Source organism: Etheostoma cragini, chromosome 14 (assembly GCF_013103735.1).
Source record: "Etheostoma cragini isolate CJK2018 chromosome 14, CSU_Ecrag_1.0, whole genome shotgun sequence".
NCBI lineage: Eukaryota > Metazoa > Chordata > Actinopteri > Perciformes > Percidae > Etheostoma > Etheostoma cragini.
The window spans coordinates 19,325,936-19,346,304 of NC_048420.1; the positions used below are offsets into that span (position 1 = coordinate 19,325,936).

The following is a 20,369-nucleotide window of genomic DNA, read 5'->3' on the forward strand; positions in this document are numbered from 1 at the left end:
AAACAATATAATTAGCTATATTTTATACAAATTATTCCTGATAAACCTGAATATGAAATGCACATACTCCAATACTACTTTAAGTAATCCCTTTGTGAATTAATCTAGGTTATTAAAAGTAACCTGGGAAACTCAAATCCACCTATCTTTATTAACCACCATTATTAAAGCTGGTGTAATACAGGTCAAGGGCATGATTATTTGAGAAGACAAATTCCACAAATGAACATTTCCATTGGAATACTACTGAACTGCAGTTCCTTGAGTGGTTGTTTGCACCAATGGAGGCCACACTGCGTCCATTTTTTCTATTATTAATTACCGCCACCGGCATCAAGAGCAAGAGGACCCCACTGTTATGAGTCTGCTGCGGGTTTGTGCATGGGAAAGCCCGGTCGGTAGTGTCGGAGGGGCACAACGTGACCTGACAACAAGGAACCTCCGGGAAAACCGTCAGTTCTAAAGTATGTGCAGAAGAGAGGATTGGTGGGGATCCGCCAGGGGGACTTACGACAAACGACACGAGCTGCGGCACCATTAGAAGCGTCTAGCAACGAATTAGACAAAATCACCGCCGAAGGAACAGGAGCTGTAGGTTTTCGCTCACAGAGCAACACACGGGTGAAATTTAGGCATCGGTGTCATCGGCCTCACATTGGTGGAGCGGCCGTCGCGAGCCTCCCGCTGCCCGCAGAGGACACCCCGTGGCTGGGAGGCGGAGACGGGACCCCCGTTGACGTCAGTGGGCCTGTCTGTTTCCTGCAATAGAAAGTGAGAGAGAAGGTGAAAGGAGAAAATACAGAACTGTACCCCCCTGCTTCTTCTTAAACTTAAAGGTGTGTTACAACCCCGTGAGTATTAAAAGTCAGTTTGAGTGCGCTTGATTTGTGTTTCTGTGTGTTTCTGGAGCTGGAGCCAATGCCGGAGCATTGTCGGGTTCTGTCAATGTGATATAGGTCGTTCTCTGTAGCTGCAGTCATGTTAATCTGAGAGTCGGACATATGCTTCTATCGGTGTACGCTGTGTGTCTCGTCCGGGTTTATCCTGTTGTGAACTTCAAAGGGTCCGTTAAGTCTAGTTTGTTTAGGGAGAGGTTTTTCGCAGTATGGTTTTGGACTTCTGCAGCAACCCGTGCTCTGAGGCAACTTCAGCTCCCCGTGCTTCTCTACGCAGCGCTCTTTGTTGCTCTTTTTGCACTGTAGAGAAGCCACAAGCTATTCCTGGAGTGTGTTCATGTGTTCACTGGCCTTGCCAATGTTGCAATAAATGTCCCTGTGTGACGGCGGAAGGTGCCGCGGCGGGGTTCTGTTGGATAACGGGGAAGTGTCCCATTCGAGCGCTGTTGCAGAGACAGACAGCGAGGGGTTTTCCCTGGCTCCTCCCTCACTTACAGGGCGTTCACGTGTTGCAACAGGCACAAAATATGCTAATTCCCACGCATTGTTTTTGCTGACTTCATTGCATGCCGTTAAAACCCCAGTTACCCCCCCCGTTCTGTTTGTTACAAGTGCATCCGATTAACCAGGCGCTCATCATCTCCCCTTGCTAAAAAGCATGTGCATCACTCTATTTTAACATGGTCTCCTATTAAATGGTATTAATTAGGCTATATCAAAACTCTCAGACACCGACAATGCGTGACGTTGCGTGCTTTACCGCCGCTGCTGTCCCTCTTTTTACATAACGCTTCTGGTTGATCCTCAGGTGTGAACGGGAATCATCATTAGTAGCCCATTAGTCATTGTTCCAGCCTCCCTGTGTTAGGACACAGCGTTACAGCGCAGCTTCGGCCCGGTATGTTTAGTTTTTTCCTCGTGCAGTATCAGGGTGTTTCCTCAAATATCTGTGTGCACATACGCACGCGCGCACGCACATACACAGTCACGCAGAGAGGCTGGCTGGCAGACGGGCTGACAGACACGCCAGAGAAGATGTGCACATCTCTCTTCTCCGCCTCATCGTCCGCGCTGTAGATCCCAAACTGAAAAAATGCATCTCAGGTGAGTCGCTCTACATGTTTCTATAGTGGGACTTCAAACCGACCTGGATATGTTTTTAAGCGACCTGCTGCAGCCGTCGTGCACACTCTGTACCTACATCCACTGTGAGATGATGTCATTGCTCTAGCGCCACATGTAACAACTGTATGGAGCAAAATCATCCCCCAGTTGTAGTAAGTGTTATGTAATATTGGTAAGAGGGGAAACAAAGGCTGGTTCCTGAAGCACTGCTGCTCTCTGCAGCGCATTGCATCTGCAGAAGGTAGAGGTGTTGTGGGTGACATGGTGGAGATGATGCAAGGGCGAGAAAGCTTATAAAACATGATTTTAAATGATATTTATTCATGATGTTGTGATTTTCTGTCCATGCAGAGGTGAGCTTTTCTTCTGCGGTTGTTTATGCACATCAGGGGGCTCTGTTGGTTTGACATCTTGGTAACGTTAACTTCAACACCCATCTTTTTTCCTCACCTAATTTGCACGAAACCTTTATCAAGCTTCTAATCCTTAATTGTGCAAAAGGCCATCAGAGTGAAAACGATTCCCCTGTGGAAGTTGGGTTCAGTCTTTTGATGATCTGCCTTTGTACAGTTATCTAACTTCAACAGGGAGATTTCTCTGATTGTAACCTCTGTGTGGCCGGACCTTATTGTTTGCATCATTCGTCATCTGCGCTGACATTTGTCAAAGTGAAGAGCAGGCACCCTGTATCAGCCACCGACATGGCAATCAGACGTTTCCTCATAAACAACCCCTGCTCCTCCACCTCTCTGTCTTTTGTTCGAGATCAGAGTGGCAGATAGCAGCTGCTGCAGAGGTTATATTGATATGGGGGAACACATTCACACCTCCTCCCAATGACAGCAGACAGTAGCCCGAGCTGCACTGCACATTATTACACAGCAGTTCAGAGTGGAGAGGCCTGAAATGAAACGTCCAGCCTTGTTTGGGGAATAAACTCAATCAGCGACTCTGTCCTGGACTCCCAGACCGCTGCCAAGTGATAGCAGAGGACTCTTCCCACTGCAAGGCCAGCTTAGTGCCTTATTGATCTGTGGAAGTTCATGTTTAGCTGATTCTGAGATTCAAAATATATACTGTGTGTGTGTGTGTGTTTATATATGTATAATATGTGTGTGTGTGTGTGTGTTTTCTGTAGATGTAACCAGACTGGGGCTCAGGAGTCAACTCTTCTCAAGGTCCACCGTTAGTTTCCCCAAGATGCACCTGTGAACAGAGGACAGAAAAGATGCCGCGGACCAAACAGCACAACCCGAAAAATTTAAAAGGTATGTTCACTCTGCTGTGTTCTGCGTTTCCTGTCAGCTGGTGGATTTCTTGATTTGGATTTTAAGTCCTGAAAGAGGAACTGCTTAGTTGCGTCTTCAGACCACAAAGTAAATAGATCACTTCTTATTGTTGTTCTGAGATGTTTGGCTTAAAATAGTGTGATCATTTTATTCCTATGTGTCCTGTAATACGATTACAGACAGACTTGAGTAGATAGAGTTTTGGTAAGAGCAGGTGTTCTTTGGTCTCTGTCGTAGTGGTGGGTGAGATTGCCTTAAAATGATGCCATGGCGTTGAAGGATCTATTAATGTCAATATGATGAAATACTAAGAAATGCTTCACTGACTTTTGTTGAAACAAGTTGCCATTTGTCTGGCAATGCTTGACCCTGCCAGTGTGGTTTTGGTTGTCCTGTGGAAACCATGCATCTCCGAATGTGGTGAATGTTACATTTTTCACATCAACTGTTTTATGAATTAAAAGAACAATCCTAATCCTAAAATAATAAAGATAAAAGAGATTGCTGCTTTGTTACAAGCCATTTGAGAACACTTGAGGTCTGCCCTAAACCTTTTGTTTTTTTAAACCGTGGCTAAAACGTATTGGTTTGCCACTGCTTTTCCTGTTGTAATACATTTTTATACTTCTAAGCCTTTTAAATCCTTTAAATCTACCGTGTTTTTTAATTGTATGAATGGTCTTTGTTACAGTTTTATTTGTTTTGTATGTTTATGTTTATGTAAAGCACTTTTAGTGTATTCTGACTGGGAAATTTTGCCGCTTGGATTTCTAACTTGAAATGTTAGGAGAACCTCTCTAACCTCAGCATCACAACCCAACATGGCTGCTCCTAGCATCAACTGGAGCCCGACCAATAAAGGATTTCTAAGGCCGGTACTATACAAATATCTTGTTATTTAAAAATCCAATATTCTGATATATCGGCTGATACACTGTATATATTTTTTTTAAATCCAGAAATGCCTAACAAACATTAGTTATTTGTAGTTATTTGAGTCCTCACTAAAATCTGTTTTATTGTCACAACAGAACAGAGGAAAATCTAAATATATTACAGTTCTTACAAATAACATGTATAAAAAAACAATCTTAAGATATGAAACTAAAAGTCTTTTGAACAAAAATACAATATCAAAAAAATAGTCAGTGTTGCCAAGAGAGACGTTGTAGAGCGCCCTCTGGTGGACAAACTATGCAACGCCAACACTCATAACATGGTTGACCGTCCATTTTTATTGTAGTTATTTCTATATTCTTTTATCCAAAGCATTTATGTTTTTGTTTTATCGGCCATTATAAATGCCGATACCGATAGTTCTGGAAATGCCTCATGTCGGCCTGCTGACATATCGGTTGGGCTCAATCATCAACAGCAGTGAAAGGTGTATGAATGTACTCTTAATTAACATTCCTGTCTTAGTTGTGCTTAATTAAGTCAGTCTTGCACAGTACTGTCTGTTTTCTAGCTTTGGACATGTTGCTACATTTGCATGCAGAAAATAAAGCATGATGCGTTGTTATACACTGGTATTGCCAAATATAGTGGGCTTCCAACTTGTTACTGGAGCGCAATGAACTCGTGTTTGACGTCATTCCCAGTTCAGACCTCCAACTACTGAGGTAGATGGAATGCAGCATTTTAGTTGCCTTTGTGTCTGAAACATGCTATATTATCTAAACAATGCGTCAAGACGTAGCTAACAGCAGGGCTGTTCTTCTTTTGGAAGTGCATTGTTTTCCCAGGACAGCGAGGCTTGTGTGACCCTTGGCTTTCTTTGTACTTGACCGGTTGCTTCTGCTTCAGATGGACTTCTTATGGAGTGTTCCTACACTGCCTGCATGTTGCTATGCTTTGTTGTTGATCTGACCTTTTTACAGCGTAACCAAACTATTTTCACACCACTGAAGTTGCTCCCTTTGTTGGAGTCAACCAGCATTGCCCTTGACCTTTTCCTCCTAATTTGGCTGCTTTTTATCTTGACTTAATGTGTAAAAACGGTTCAGTTTGGATTTTTCCCTTATTAATAGTGAAAGACTTTGGGTTTACTGCTGCATACATGTGCTCCTCAGATGGTCCCATTTCTCGATTTGGGAAATCCTTCTTCCGACTACAACACACAACAGAATGCAACAAAAGTACATATTAAAGAGAACAGATTTGACATGGTGGAGATACTGCATCCTCCCATGCTAACACAGAACACCAATTGGCATGGAGGATTTCGTGTTATCTTGAGTATTGACAGATTTACGTGTCAACAGACGTTTGTAGTTCACAGATCTACGAATTTGCAGCGTTACATGCTGGGTGTGAAAATGTGCATCTCTGCCATTCCCCAGCAGCAGATCCACACGGCAGATTTCCTCATGTCTGTGAGCTGCGAGCCAGAGTCCCTCTGTGTATTTATCATATAAACACTTCTTGTGCTTTCCATTTCATTCAGATTACTTGGCCAAACAACATAAATAATTAAGTTTTAGAACAGTACCAACAGAGGACGATAGGAGCGGCGGCCAATACTTGATTCTATTTTTAATGCTGACTGTTCCCTTGCTGCCTGTGGTGCAAACAATAGAGCTGCTGCAGCGTTTTGGGGATTTTGTTGTACTTGAGGGTAAAAGATCTAGACGTGAAAAGAGTATAATTGACAGTAGTTTGATTGGTATGGAAGGCTCTTAATTCAGGGGGAGGTTTAGTGACTGGTTTAAAGAGTGGGGCCACATTCGTACTATGAGTAAAAGTGGGTTAAGACTCTTAATTTAAAAGCCCTGATTCTCAGCAATAATAAACTGTACATTATTAAAAGTTACCTTTTTTATTCAGGGTAATAAATTAATTCCAAATGAATAACAATGTATTCTAATATGAAATAAAATTATAATTAGCTGATATTTGGAAATCCAAATATCCTACAGCCATGGACATATGAGACAACAGGCCCCTGGACACAGGCATGTACAAGGCCCCCCATCCTTCCTACATAGGAGCAAGACCCCCGGAAACAACGAGCCTCTTTGTATTGTAGGCTTTCTGTACTCGTTTTGTGTGTGTCTGTGTTTGTTTAGCATCATTTTGTAGTCGTTTTGCTGCGCTTTGATCTTGTTGTGCATGTTTTGTGTCCCTATGCAGCCTTCCTCTGGTCCCCCACCTGCCTGAATTGTGATTTATTAGCTAAACAATTACATTTAAAGGCAGCTGAAGCAGCACAGTCTCCCATTTAAATACAGTACAGTGTCTTAGAGGTGTGATCTTGAACTCGATGTAACTTGCCGTCTCCAGTTCTGGTGAAATGACTCAACATGTTGTGGGGACCCGGTTCACTTCCTCATCGTCTCATAACGTGTTGAGACATTTGTTTGGCTTCTTGTTTTGCCTTCTGACTAAGTTCATCACCTCTCATCCCGGGCCTTCGCGCAAGGCTTTCCCTTGATCACACAGGAAATGATAATTGCGTGGCATGCTATCACATGCTTAAACTCTGCCGTAGAGAATGTCTTTTCCTGGTAACTCTCCTCATACTGCCCTGAAGCCTTCACACAACGATTCGTAATGCCTAAGACTTAATTTTAAATTGCTGTGCTTGAAGCTAAAAGAGCCTTTTAACACTGTACACTGTACAATTTCAATTGCTTCATAACATAGCAGTAATTCATCTCAGCACGGATGCAGATGTGGTATTTACTTTAGAGTCTTGGCTGGATGATGGGAAGCCTCGACTCTTCTTGGGTCATTTCTGCCTCAGAGGCTTGGCAACAGTCTGACTTTATAAAAGAAAATTTCGCTCTCCATCAACTGAAATCTGACCTGACACCTTTGTCCTGCCGTGGGACACAAAGAATGAATTGTTTTATTGACAGCTTCCCGACGGGGCTGCACCGCTGACATCTATCAGGTGAATTCAAGGCGGCATGGCTTGCTTGTATGATGGGACGAGTACAAGCTTGTTGTCAGTGAAGCTGCAGTCTGAGCTCTCTTCAAAACTTAATATGAGCCATGATAAGATATTACCTTCACTTTTGTTTAGTGTGAATATTTTGTGACTTATTGAATGCAATTTTGCATTTTTTTAGTAAGCGCAAACTTTATTGAATCCAAGTGTCAGTATAGTTATACTCTAATACTCTGCAATCCAACAGCCCCGCAATACATCTGTCCTAAAAGAAGATTACTGTTTCTGTTGGCACTGTGGGACAGTTTGTGAAATAATACTTGTACTAAAAACTCTTTATTAGTAAGTAATATTTCAGTTGCTGTTGTACTGGACTAAATTATAAATTATATCTTAAACAGATATTTAAAACACCTCAGCAACAGCTTCAAATTTTCATGGCTAAAGTAAGTTTTATAAATGTAGTTTTATAAATGTAGTTTTCCCTTTCTCAGGTTTAGGGCCGGCCCATTGTATAGCATACAGCTTCTTGAAAGGACTGGGCTTCGAGAACAGGTATCAAAATTACAATTAAAATGGAATCGTATTTTATTGAAATGTTAAAAAAAAAAAAAATTGAGACAGATAAACAGTTCCAAATTTAAGTTTAAAGTCCGATTTTTGGTTTCCATAGCGCCACCGCCAGGCGCTTCCAGTAAATCTTCACATTTAAAAAGCTTGAACCAGAGAGTGATTTAAGTGATGACTCAGTTATTAACTTTCCTGCAGATTAGGTTTCAACCATAATACTATAAATTCATTCATTGGTTATTCAAAGATGTACAGTAAATTATCTTAGTCACTGTGGCAGAGATTAATTAATTCAACTCTAGTAAATTTTTAGGTCTGTGTCGCATTAAATGCAGGCAACAGAATGTTTGAAACAAATATTATTTTCTGGTATCGATAAATATTCATAATCATTAGCAAATGTATGCAAAGTCACATAGAGAAAATCTAAGATAACTATTAATGATGATATAATTCTGCTGTAAGTTATAATATTATAATATTAAGTTATATATCATAATTTTGGTTTATTACCAACAGTCAAAATAAATGCCTTCTATTTACCTAAACTAGTGACTCTGTTTAAATGCAGAAATGAACAAAACATGAACAGATCAATAGAATCGTCAGAGAGGAAGGAACTTTGAGTCTGTTGTGATGAATCTTCGGGAGAGCATTCCTGATTGTTTTTTTTATCTGTATCCTAATAAAGAATCACTGTAAACAGATTAACTAAAGGAATTGTCCGCTGTTTTAGGCTGCGTACTCAGTTATTTTCTGATTCTGATTTTCACTCTTTGTAAAGAAAGAAAACCCAACATAGCTCATTAAATCATTTACCCTCGAAGGGCATTTCATGTCATTCATTTTTTCATTCATAAAACTCAACAGCTTAACTAAGTAAGGTTGAAGCCGGGTTAGCTCAGTTGGTAGAGCAGGCTTACATACGTAGAGGTTGACTTCTCGACGCAGCGGCCGCGGGTTTGACTCCAACCTGCAGCCCTTTGCTGCACATCATTACCCTCTCTCTTCCTTGTCATGTCTTCATCTGTCCTGTGGAAATAAAGGCCTAAAATGCCAAATCATAATCTTTAACAAAGTAATGTTGAACAGGATGAAATGCATAAAGGGTGGCGGTTTCACTCACTTAAATCTTAATTTTACAAAGGTGTTATGAACTTTTTAATCACATTTTTTGCAGCAAGTGTTCAGATTTCTAACCTCCCTGATGCTCCTGTATTTGTGAGTCCAATGACGCAGTTTGTGGGCAACAAAGAAGGAAGTGAGGAACTCCTGTCCCGCTCCTTTAGTCTTTGTTTACTTTTCTCAAACAGCTGGTCTCTAGGCAGGAATACACACAGTGGTTTCCCCTTCAGACAGACTCGCTCTCTCTCTCTCTGTGGACTGCAGCTGAAATGCACGTAATACTCACTGCTGCAAGGCCAACAGGTGGTTTTCCCTCTCCATTCGGCGTTGGATGCACTGGCGTCTTTTCATTTATAAGGCAGTATTATAACTTCTTTCTCCTTATCTGAACACTTAGATCCTCCCGAGGTCTGCAGGGATATATCACCTGCACTCACAGGAACTGTTTTTATTGACAGTCCCTAAAGCCCGCACTGACTTTGGCAAAAAGGCTTTTAATTTTGGAGCACCATCTCCATGGAATCAGCTTCAGAATTAACCACAATACTTGGTCTCACTTTACTCTTTTAAAGGCTTTTTAAATGACCTTTATCCTGGTTAAATAAAGGTATGAATGAAAAACTGTGAAGTAGTATAATAGGTTTTCTTAATGTGTAAAGGAGAAACTGTAAAACTAATGAAAACGTTTTTTCATTCAGGTTCAACTGTGTCGTTCCAACTACTAGATTTTTTTTTAACCAGTGTTTCTCAGTGAGTAAATCTCTAGTCTATCATCTGTAGTGCACATTTTTCGTACTTTAGCATTTTGTTTGCGTGCTACTTTCTCCCACCACTGGTGTGTTCATCCAGACGGGGCCTTATGTGGCTACGTGGAGTCAGTGCTCTGTGTGGCGTTTTTTTTTTTCAAAGTGCCCCTGAAAATGCCCAGACTTGTTAGCAACACCAGTGTTTATAGAACTGACTCTTGCATTCCTCTTGTCTTATAAAAAAGGCTCCTCGCCCCAGAGCCCTACAGGTCTTTAGTGGAGAACATGCTGCGTGATAAATGGTGAACAACTGCAATGAAAAGGGGTACATTTAACAAGGTGGAAAATGTTTACCCTATAAATCAGATGCAGGGACATGAGATGGAGTTTTCATCCCATCAACATCCTTCACTGTGCTGACAAGGATGTTTATGAACAGAAATAAAGTTTGTGTTTTATTACATTAACGCTGATGGCAGATTAATTGCTGGTGAATATATTTTGCTTTAAGCAGGGGAAAAATTGCCTTCATGGTCCAAAATGTGAAAGGAGTTCAGATTTCCATGGTATTTCTTTACCACCTCAGTAGTTTGCAACAAACTGACAACAGTTTCCTGTTAATGATCAACCGTGCTTCTGACTTCAGCACTGACTGTGGTTAAATATCCATGTATGAATAAACTGCACCGATTGGAGTTCAACACTAACCCAGCAACGTCCAGACCCCGTTTGTTGGTTTAAAGCTACCTTGTGAGTCAGGCTTCTCTGGCCCTTGTGTTGAGCTTAATTTACCTTTAGAAGTGTCTTAAAATAAAGGTTAGAAAGGTTTGTGAAGCTCTTCTGTAAACTCTTTGCCTATTCTATTTATTTAATTTATACATCCTACACATATACATATTCTATAGTCCTAATGGTAAAGTAATATACCTTGCAATCGCTTAGGCCTACATGTAGGTGTACCTATATTTAAATAAACACAAAGTAGCAGAGTTTATGCAGTTTCTTTGACTTTACTTGTGTGTTTTTCATGAGTCAGAGCAACCAGGCAGCGGTGAGCTGTGAGGGAGAGTGTGAGTCCTCCGCCCCCCGTGCTGGACCACCACTCCGACCCTGTCTCTTGACAGCAGAGGGGCTGGAAAAACAAGCCAAAATATGTTGGTCAATGGCAGATAGAAATTGTTCACTTGTGGCGCCCTAGCTCACAACACTCTATCGTAGAATTTTGGCATAGAAGAGGGAGCAGGTACTAGTAGTGAGATGATGTCTATCGTGCTTGCTAACACTCGGAATGTAGCAGCCCAATGGGGGTTTATAGTTAGCTTACAATATGCAGAACTAAACTCCTAAATTGATAAATGCCTTACTTTGCGCAAGATTCAGGGTTCGCCCGTCCTAACGTTCTTTTATGTTGAACGCACGTTTCATAAATGAAGGCCAACTTAGCCTAAAGTTTCTCTTCTCACTATTAAAAGAGTGTAATTAGTGTACTGCAGGTGCTGAAGGTAATGCATAGTGCCACTTTTTTTTACAGTGGACATGCAAACAATGCAAAACATAGTCAACAAATAAATTAAGATTTATTATTATAAACATTATATCCACATTTACCAGCAGCTTAGAGTGATAAACACATTAATGTATCAACAATCATAATCTAATAATATATATATTATTCTGAACAGTGCCATTTTGCATAATGAGTACTTCTACTTTTTATATTTTATGAATATTTTGATGCTAATACTTTAGCACTTTAACTTAATTGCAAAATGCACGGTGGAATTGCTACTTTTAGGTGAAAAATTCTTCTTCCACCACTTTTCGAGTGTAAGCTAGTTAGCCTAGCATGCTAGGTTGCTATCTTATGCGTTCCCTAGCAACACCGACCCTCAAATATCAATTGACCGTGAAACTTAAAATGAAATATGTCCAAAAATGATAATATTGTCTTTTGATTTCCTTGCGCAAAAAAATCATAAGGAAGTTTGAGTGTGCTGTAAGGTATTGAGGATGACTCTACGGATTACTGTTACGGTCTACTTTTTAGGATTTTAAAACTAGTAAATGCCTCAGGGTTGCAGAGAAAGGGTTAACATCTTGGCCCGAGCGGATGGATTTTTACGTGTTGTGTCATGCTTAGGCAGCCAAACCAGTGTTTCCGTACGGTCCCTTCAAATTACAGTGTGTTCGAATACAGCAAGATTTACACAAAGGGAACTTCTCTTCCTGAGGCAGGAATAAACCAGGGTTTTAGCAACAGTAACTACAACAGACGGGCTGAAACTAGTTTGGGGATGTCTGTTTGAATTAGTGGTAACCGCGGAGAAGCTTTCACTTTAACAGAGAGACAGCGGTGTTAGGGAGGGAGGAATCTTTATGACCAGATTTTGTGTGAATAAAATTGAAAGTGGTAAAAAGAAACTCACTAGGCTATCTGGAAATATTGATTCCTCCTTATAAATGGAGGAATAAAAGCATATCCTTTTAATCTTTTTTCAATCTGTGCTGGTTTTAATCGTTCAGTCATTCAGGTGAATACATTTTTATCTATGGAAAATTTGATTTTCAGGCACTTGTGCCCTTTGTCCATTTTGTGTGAACTCTTAAGTGTGAGGGGGATCTAATAATGTTTTTATCACCTCAGGTCATTTGGTAGATGGAGGGCGGTTTCTCCCTGACTAATCTGCCCTCAAGGTAACACGTATACGGGTTATATATATATATATATATATATGTGTGTATGTATATGTGTGTATATATGTGTATATATATATGTATGTATGTATGTATGTATATATATATATATATATATATATATATATATATATATATATATATATATATATATATATATATATATATATATATATATATATATATATATATGTGTATATATATGTGTATATATATGTATATATATATATATGCATATATATATATGGTGGTAAAAGAGAGGAACCTCCCCAACACCTGGCAACATCTGGTTTACATAAAGCAATTTGTGAGTTGGCCAATTTGTAATGCCTTTCAGACTGCAGCTTGTTGATTTTTGTAACTGCCAGTCCAATGTTTATAATGTGCTCCATGTAAATTCAGAAAGTATTATAAATTAAGTAGAAATAAATTAAGAAGTATTAATTCAAATGTTAATTGGAAGTGGTGCATACATTATAATTAGGTGATTTAGAGAACTGAAGAGACAACAAACCTTGTATTAGTTTTTCAATGAATTATAAGAATCAGAGCTACAACAATTAGTAATTGATGATCGATGGAAAATTCACTAACATTATTAACTATTTTCAAAATCGATTTTAAGTCATTTTTAAAGCAAAACATTTTATGTTCTCAAATCCTTACAACAATTTTGTGTTTTGGACTGTAAGTTGGGCAAAACATAGAAGTTGATGATGCTGAGTACTTTTAATTTTTTCACAAACTAATCCTCTCCATCACCACTTATGGCCCACTAGATGTGGGGTGGTGTCTGTATCTGCAGAGATCCTGACCTCTGCCTGGATTTTCCCTTTTCGTTTTCTTTTGGTCAGTCGGGAAGTTTTAGGGCGTCAACAAAGAGCCTTTGGGCCCCATGTTGGTGTGAAATCCCCCGCCAGTTACAGCCCATTCTCTACACATCAGACTGCTGCTGCAGTGTTTATACATTAACTTCAACCAACAGTATATTTTAGTGGACGGCTGCTAATGCACCGTTCACGTGTGTGTGTGTGTGTGTGTGTGTGTGTGTGTGTGTGTGTGTGTGTGTGTGTGTGTGTGTGTGTGTGTGTGTGTGTGTGTGTGTGTGTGTGTGTGTGTGTGTGTGTGTGTGTGTGTGTGTGTGTGCGCACGTGGCTCTGGCCCTGCTCTGAATGAAACATGAGGATCAAAGGAGAGAAGAGAGACAGCAGACTCTCAGTAAAGACTCTCACCATCAACATAGCTGAAATGGAAACACTGCAATGCAACATTTCTTTCAGTTAAATTGAAGGCAATCCTTTCTGATTTGTTCTATTCTACAGTCTTGGGGGGAATGGCCGCCCTGTTAATTACTGCACTGCATCGGCCATCCAGTTAATCCTTTATCGCTGTAACTGAATAAATGATTAATTTAAACAATTTATAATCAAATATAACATCTAAGATCACTTATAGCATGAGTAATGTATCTTTACATTGTAGATCTTGTGAGGCGACAACATGATGCTTTAGAGTGAAACAAAACTGCTAAAATGTATGTTGTTCAAACCTAAGCTAAACTAACAATTATTTTCATTTTTTGATTATTATTGGGATTTTTATAGACCAAAGATCTTTAGTTCACTAACTCTCAAGACAAAGAAAATATTTAAATTCTGTCCCACTTTAGCAGTTCTTCCTCCCACCTCCCCTAAAAACATTTGCTACGTGCAGACTCTGTTTGAATGTCTGTCAAACTCGGCCTGTTTATGAGATGTTGGTGACTAATACCACAGCTAACACCACCCGCCTGCTTGTGCAGAAAAGGTTGTGCGTGTGTCTTTGTGTGTGTGTGTTTCAACTGTGTGCATGCTTGTGTGTTCATTTGTTTAAGGCATCCACCTTCTCATTTTGTTCTGCGAACGTCTCTCTGTGGAGGCAGAGATGCACAGAATGTTCTAGAAATGATCAAGGCATCCTTCATTAACAGCCTGCCAAAGCCTGTTTACCTTTCGCTGCTCAGACGTCCCCAGATGAGCCAGGTGTGTGTGTGTGTGTGTGTGTGTGTGGGTCACCGTGTCTCACCACCCACTCAGACATTTACGTACGGACCCCTGAAGACAAATTACCTGACTGTTTACAGCTTTGTGTGTGTGTGTGTGTGTGTGTGTGTGTGTGTGTCTTCATCTTGTGTCAGTAACAAGGCCTGCTGCCCAATCAGTCATATTATTGGGCTTAAACTTTTCAAACTGAAGCATTAGTGAAGGACTCAGGCAGGCCGAGTTAAATTGGAGCTAACGAACGGTGACCTTCTCGTACTTGTTAGTACCCTTTCCCTCCACAGGTGAGCTTTTGCGGCCCGCGGAGCCACTTCCTGGAAACTTTGTTGAGCAGCATTGATGTTGGCAACTCCGAAAGGTGAGCATCTTAGCTGGAATGACGGAAAAATAACACGGTGGGGGCCGGCAGGATTTGCTTCTGCTCACGTCAGCACAGAGACCCAGAACAGTGGAGGAAATTGTCCCCGCGTTGGTGAAGCAGGAGCGAAGCCGAAGCTGGATGTCACATTATTTGGAGATGTGCTGAGGACACATTGAGGGGGTGGAGAGCTCCTGTACACACTGAAGATGTATGTCATCTGCAGAGAAATGCCCCAACAGAACCTGCCTCTGTTAGACGGGGGCTGCTGATTCTCAGGGGGTCTTTTTATGACTGTGAGGAAAATTTGACGCCAGTTAAGCTACAGGAGTTTAAAAATAAGCTAAAAAAAAAAACTTTGGAAAAACTCAAATTTGGAGAAAAAAACCGGAGAAAAGCGAACGTCTGCAAACCGGAAACCCTTAAAAGGTATGTTGTGTGGGGGCGCTTTTCTCTCTCTTTCTCTCTCTCTCTCTCTCTCTCTCTCTCTTTCTCTCTCTCTCTGTGTGTGTGTGTGCTCAGAGCTGGGATTGCTTAATGGTTTGCACACTCAAAGCCCAATGTAGTGGTTGCCAGGGAAACAGAGCAGCATGAATCTCGGTCTGCAGGTGCTGTTCCTTGTGTCCTACTGCTGGAACCTCCTACGAATGTGCAGGGAGGGGTAACAAGACGGAGGAGAGCAGATAAGCATTCGAGGGGGGGGGGGGGGGGAGAGAAAAGCTCAGAAAACTGGTAGAAAATAGCTAATACAGATACACAGCAAATGGTAAAAAAGCAGGGAAAGTCAGAATCTTAATTAGGTTGGACCTAGTCCATATCCTTGACGTTCCACTTCGGGGATTGGTCCGTTGCCAACAGAAAGTCACAACATCACAAGGTCAAACATGAACAGAAAGAAATATGTGCCACTGTTCAAGATCATTGTATTTATTATCTCCTTTGGCACAAAGAATACAATAAACTTGGAGCCAATTTTAAGTTTGCTGAGGAGATTACTCTCATATCAGATTAGTCTGTAAAAACTAATATTTTTTCCCCTTCGAACTGAAACAATTAGTCCATCGACAGGGGCCAAAAGTGCAACTATTTTGATAATGATTCATTGTTTTTGTCGTTTTTCAAGCAATAATAGGGAAAAAAGTGCCAAATATTCTCAGTTCTCAGCTTATCAAATGTGAGGATTTGTTACTCTTGTTTTTCATAAATCGTTGTAAGATGAATATATTTGTGTTTTGGAATTTGGCTTAAATAAAAAGACATTTGAGGAAGTCACCTTGGGCTTTGAAAAGTTTTGAAGGGACCTGTTAACATACACAAAACCTTGTTCTACCACAGTAATAATCTGACCAGCATTACCTCTCTTTACCTAGCAGAACGTTTAGCATATGAGCTAATAGAAATGAAAAGAAAGTCCTAGTTTCAGGGACAGCAGATGTAAAATAGCCTCCAGGCGAATTCTGGCACATTTTACTTTTATGTATTATAAGTGTGTGCATTGTCCTTGATAAATAAAGCTGAAATACATGATATTTAAGTGCTTGTGCATGTTGCATTTTGCTGTAATCGATACACATACTTTTCCTCTTCAACCAAGCTTTAAACTGTAAAAGTCGGAATGACAAAATGCTGCAGCTTGATGTTGCGTATTCCACGGCTGGAAAAGGGGAAAGTCATGGGCTCAGAGAGGGTTTGAAGGAAAAAGAAGAAGTTGCTCTAAGAGGAGAGGAGGGCAACAATACTGGCAATGCAACCCGAAATGGCGGAATGTGTAGCTGTCAGTTAACTCTGGTGTTCCCCTTCCTGTCCTCTGACTGACAAGCCCGGAGGTACATTTAGACATTTCTAGTTGGTTCAAAAACTCCTCTGTGAATACCCCTCTCTGCTCTCTATTCGTCTTTCTTTTTTTCAGTCTGCGTCCGTCTGGTCCAGTCAGGCTGCGCTCACATCATGCATTGATTCATAAGGCCGTTAGGAGAGCTGCTGACTCTCTGATTTCCCTTATATACGTTTTATGAAGCTGCTCTGCCATTAGCATTGATGGGAGCAGTTTGCTGCAGCGACATAATGGCTCATAATTAATTCAATGTCAGTGTCTTAATTCTGCTCACGGCATCTGGGGCATTAACCCTGATGTATTTTCTTCAGTGATAACACACTTTATGCTAGATTTAAAATCATAAATAACATTTAGGTGTCAGTTTGTGAGTCTAGTCACCCTTCAAGGGGAGAGTCCTCTGCAGCGGAGGGCAGGTGGGCAGATGAGTGAGAAGGCAGAGGTTAGCTGTATGGTTTCCTTTAAGGTCAGGCTGTGGGCTGTATTTATCAACAGTGACACTGGCTGTTTCTCTGCTGCGTGGGACGTCTGCCATCATCGCTGCGCTCAGCGGCCAATCACAGCACGGCTGTGTGGGGTCACATGCATTAGGCGGGGGAATGACTATCTAATAACTATCAGGCTTTGTGTGAACAGGAAACGTTGCTTGCTTACAGCCGACAAACTGAAGCATATTCCTCTGTAACACTTCACTGTCAGGAGACGTGTTCATTTGCTTTCTTAAAAATCTCCACACAGCACTTCTCTGCTCCAGTAGAGATCATCCCATCGCCTCACTGCGTTTTTCAAGTGTTGACTTTTTTTTACTTTTGTCCTCCTTCCCTTTAAACATTGTGTGATCTGTGGAGAAGCTCAGAGAGAAAACTTGAGAAAGTGCTGTGTATTTAGCTCCAAAACAAGCAATTTGAAATGATTAGAGAAAATTGCAGCAAGTCTTTTGTGGTGTGCGGTGAAGGAAATTCTGTTTTTTGACACAACGCTGCTGAGACAATAGTTTTGGATGGTAGTGCTATGAAAATCTAGTCTGCTTTAACTTAAAAACAAGACTTGTTTTGAAATGTGAACTGTAATTGTGTTTGTTTTTCACTTTGGACACAAGGCTAGCTTTCCCCCCTGATCCCAGTCTCTATGCTAAGCTAAGCTAACCTCGATAGGACTCCAGAAGCCTGTAAGATCAACATGCCCTGGATGTATTTCAGTTACCCGGCTCACCTAACCTAACAAATGCAGACCCACATAAGCTGTGTTCAATCAACCCAGGGTTTCCCCAATCCGGCGATGCGCGCATTCACACAAAAGTGGCAGTGTTTGCACATCTTGACCAATCAAAAACATGTACCAGAGCTGCATATTTTACAAAAGAAGAAAGAAGAAGAAAAAGAACTATAATTCTACATAAATCTGAAGAGCAGAGACACGGTTTTACATGAAAAACGCAATACAGGAAGGAACGCTGGCAAAGAAATTGCCGACACTGTTATGCTTAAATCAAAGCTTACCAATATCACTTCCTCGTCAGGCACAATATCTGACCAAAGTTACACATGTGTTTTCCATAAACTGTTGTTGCTTTAGCTTATTATTGCAGTTGCAACCCTGGCAGTGGTAAGCGATTGTGAGAAGCAAATAAAAAATATAGTATCACCGGATCTTCTAAGAACGCACCTAACCTGCTCCCGAGCAGGTTAGGTGCGTTCAGCAGGTGCGTTCACCATAAGTTACCACGCCAATTTAACCCGGTAATAAGTCATCCACGGTCGTTTCTTAAAATGTTGTCTTAACACTCATAAAATATGGCCTAAAGTGTAAACATTTTAAATGGAATCTTTAAGTATCTGATCAAAGAATAAGCTACTTCTACAAACATTCATGCTAATGTTCATTCAGTTTGAGGACTCACACAGGCTGCCATCAGCATAAAGCAGGATGCTGAATGCTGGAGCTGAGAGCGATTTAACTCCAGACTGTGGGCGTTTTACAGGAATCGGTGGACCCTTTACATCTCCGCAAATCACTTCCCTCTGTAGAGAGCCAGGGGCCCCGCCACAGAACAAGAAGCTTGTTCATTCATAAACTCTTTGTTTTGCTTTTTTGCTGCTTGCCATCAGGAGGTTATGTGTTTTCATCTTTGCGGTTTGTGTGTTTGTAAGGTATTGACTGAGCGAGGATGCGGAGGAGGAGTTGGAGGAAGTGAGTGTTGTGTGCCCTGAAGAGTCTGTCAGGGGAAGGGGAGCACAGGGGTGAGGAGTTCGTCCTTGACTGCCCAGGACCCTCCGGACTCCAGTGGGTCGATGGTGAAAGATTGAAAGCCCCTAAACAGTGTGAGTCATCGGGAAGGTTTTGTGGGGTCAGCGAGGTCTGGTCAATATTTTAAAGACATACACACAAACACCCTACTAATATAATCAGAGAACATTGCGTTTGTTTGTGTAATCGCGCATATCACGAGGAGCGTACAACCGATTTACTTCACACTTTGCCGGTTAATCGCTGGAGACCCAAGGAGGAGTTGTGTCAAATTCTTCTCCTAAAACATTACAACTCTTTTTGTTTTTTTGAGCTATTGTCAACGAAGAAATACATTTTCTGTTGTAACACACAACGCGTTTAATACACTGGAAATACAACCAACGAAGAAGAAGAGAATAAAAAAAGAACTTTCAGTTGTACATTAACATTTGCGTCATGCCTACGCAGCAGCACTGTCGGCCACACGGAGCACATCGGCTCCCGGTAGCAAATCACCAAGAAAATCAGGTAAGATTTCTAAATATATTGTAGATTTTTCAGTTTGTTCTAGCTAGCTATCGTTAGCTTAGCGTTTGCTTTTTGTGCTTCTTGTGGTTCATGCTTTCTGCCCGCTATAGGCATATGTTACAATTTAGCCTGTGTCAAAGCCTATACAAAAACATTCTTCAAAAGTGTCATTATCAGTTTATTGCATTCATTAATACTTGGTGATGCACGACTAGTTGTTTTACGTCACACAACTATCTGACTTTTCAGCTAAGCGCCGTGAGGAAAACCAACATAATGAGGCTGACCAGCTCACTGGAGCTGCCTGGAGCTACAGGTAAATATTTCCTATTAAGTCTTTCTACCTGCACATGTATTTTGTTACTCTTTAGTTTCTTCTGTTTGACCTTTCTTTTAAAATCTGCACATAAACATTAACATTTGGCTGATTAACCATCTTTTTTAGATGAGTTTTGTGAGGACGGTTGGCAGCGAATGACACAGACTAGGTCATCAAAGCTGTCTGAGGCTACAGGTCATTTCTCCATTTCTACTAATCATTTCATATTAGTATGTAGAAAATGTAAAACCATTACAAAAATACCATAATTTTACAGCTTCTACACCGGAGCCATCCCTGAACTGAACGGCACAAAACAGTGTGGACAGTTGTGTGTATGTGGTGTGTATGCGTGCGATCATGTGTGCATAACATGTAACCTTCTTAGGAGATTCACAGAAAATGTAGTTGTATAATGTGTAATGACAATAAAGACATTATATAATTATTGCATTATATTGTTGTTTGTGCTTTTTTTTTTTTTTAATCTGTGTCATGCTACTTTCAACACATCCCTTCCACATTCACCATTAATACTGCTTAGAGTTTGCACATGATATTTTTAGGGGATCAGGGCCAAAGGGGTCACAGGGGCTCAGAGGACTTTGGGCAGGGTGGGGCGCAATGGAAAATTCTTGAGTACAGGGGCAAAAGTCTCAGGACGCAGATGAGGACCATGGAAAAAAGTATACTATTATTAATATGTAGTATATTTAAAGCAAGGT

At 40.9% G+C, this 20,369-nt stretch overlaps 1 protein-coding gene across 4 annotated transcripts in view; it reads left to right on the top strand.

The window, feature by feature from the left end:
• Positions 1 to 731: 731 nt before the first annotated feature.
• Positions 732 to 20,369, top strand: part of hivep1 (HIVEP zinc finger 1) — a 54,326-nt gene continuing 34,688 nt past the window's right edge. The window contains exons 1-3 of one of the 4 annotated variants that reach the window (XM_034891632.1): positions 732 to 851; positions 2,701 to 2,707; positions 3,160 to 3,289. In XM_034891632.1, coding sequence (XP_034747523.1) covers positions 3,250 to 3,289 — 40 coding nt within the window. In that variant the 5' untranslated portion in view covers positions 732 to 851; positions 2,701 to 2,707; positions 3,160 to 3,249. Of the gene's footprint in view, positions 852 to 1,818; positions 2,001 to 2,700; positions 2,708 to 3,159; positions 3,290 to 19,774; positions 19,840 to 20,369 lie in introns of those variants that run through there. The other 3 variants (XM_034891634.1, XM_034891633.1, XM_034891635.1) reach the window with 3 other exon arrangements.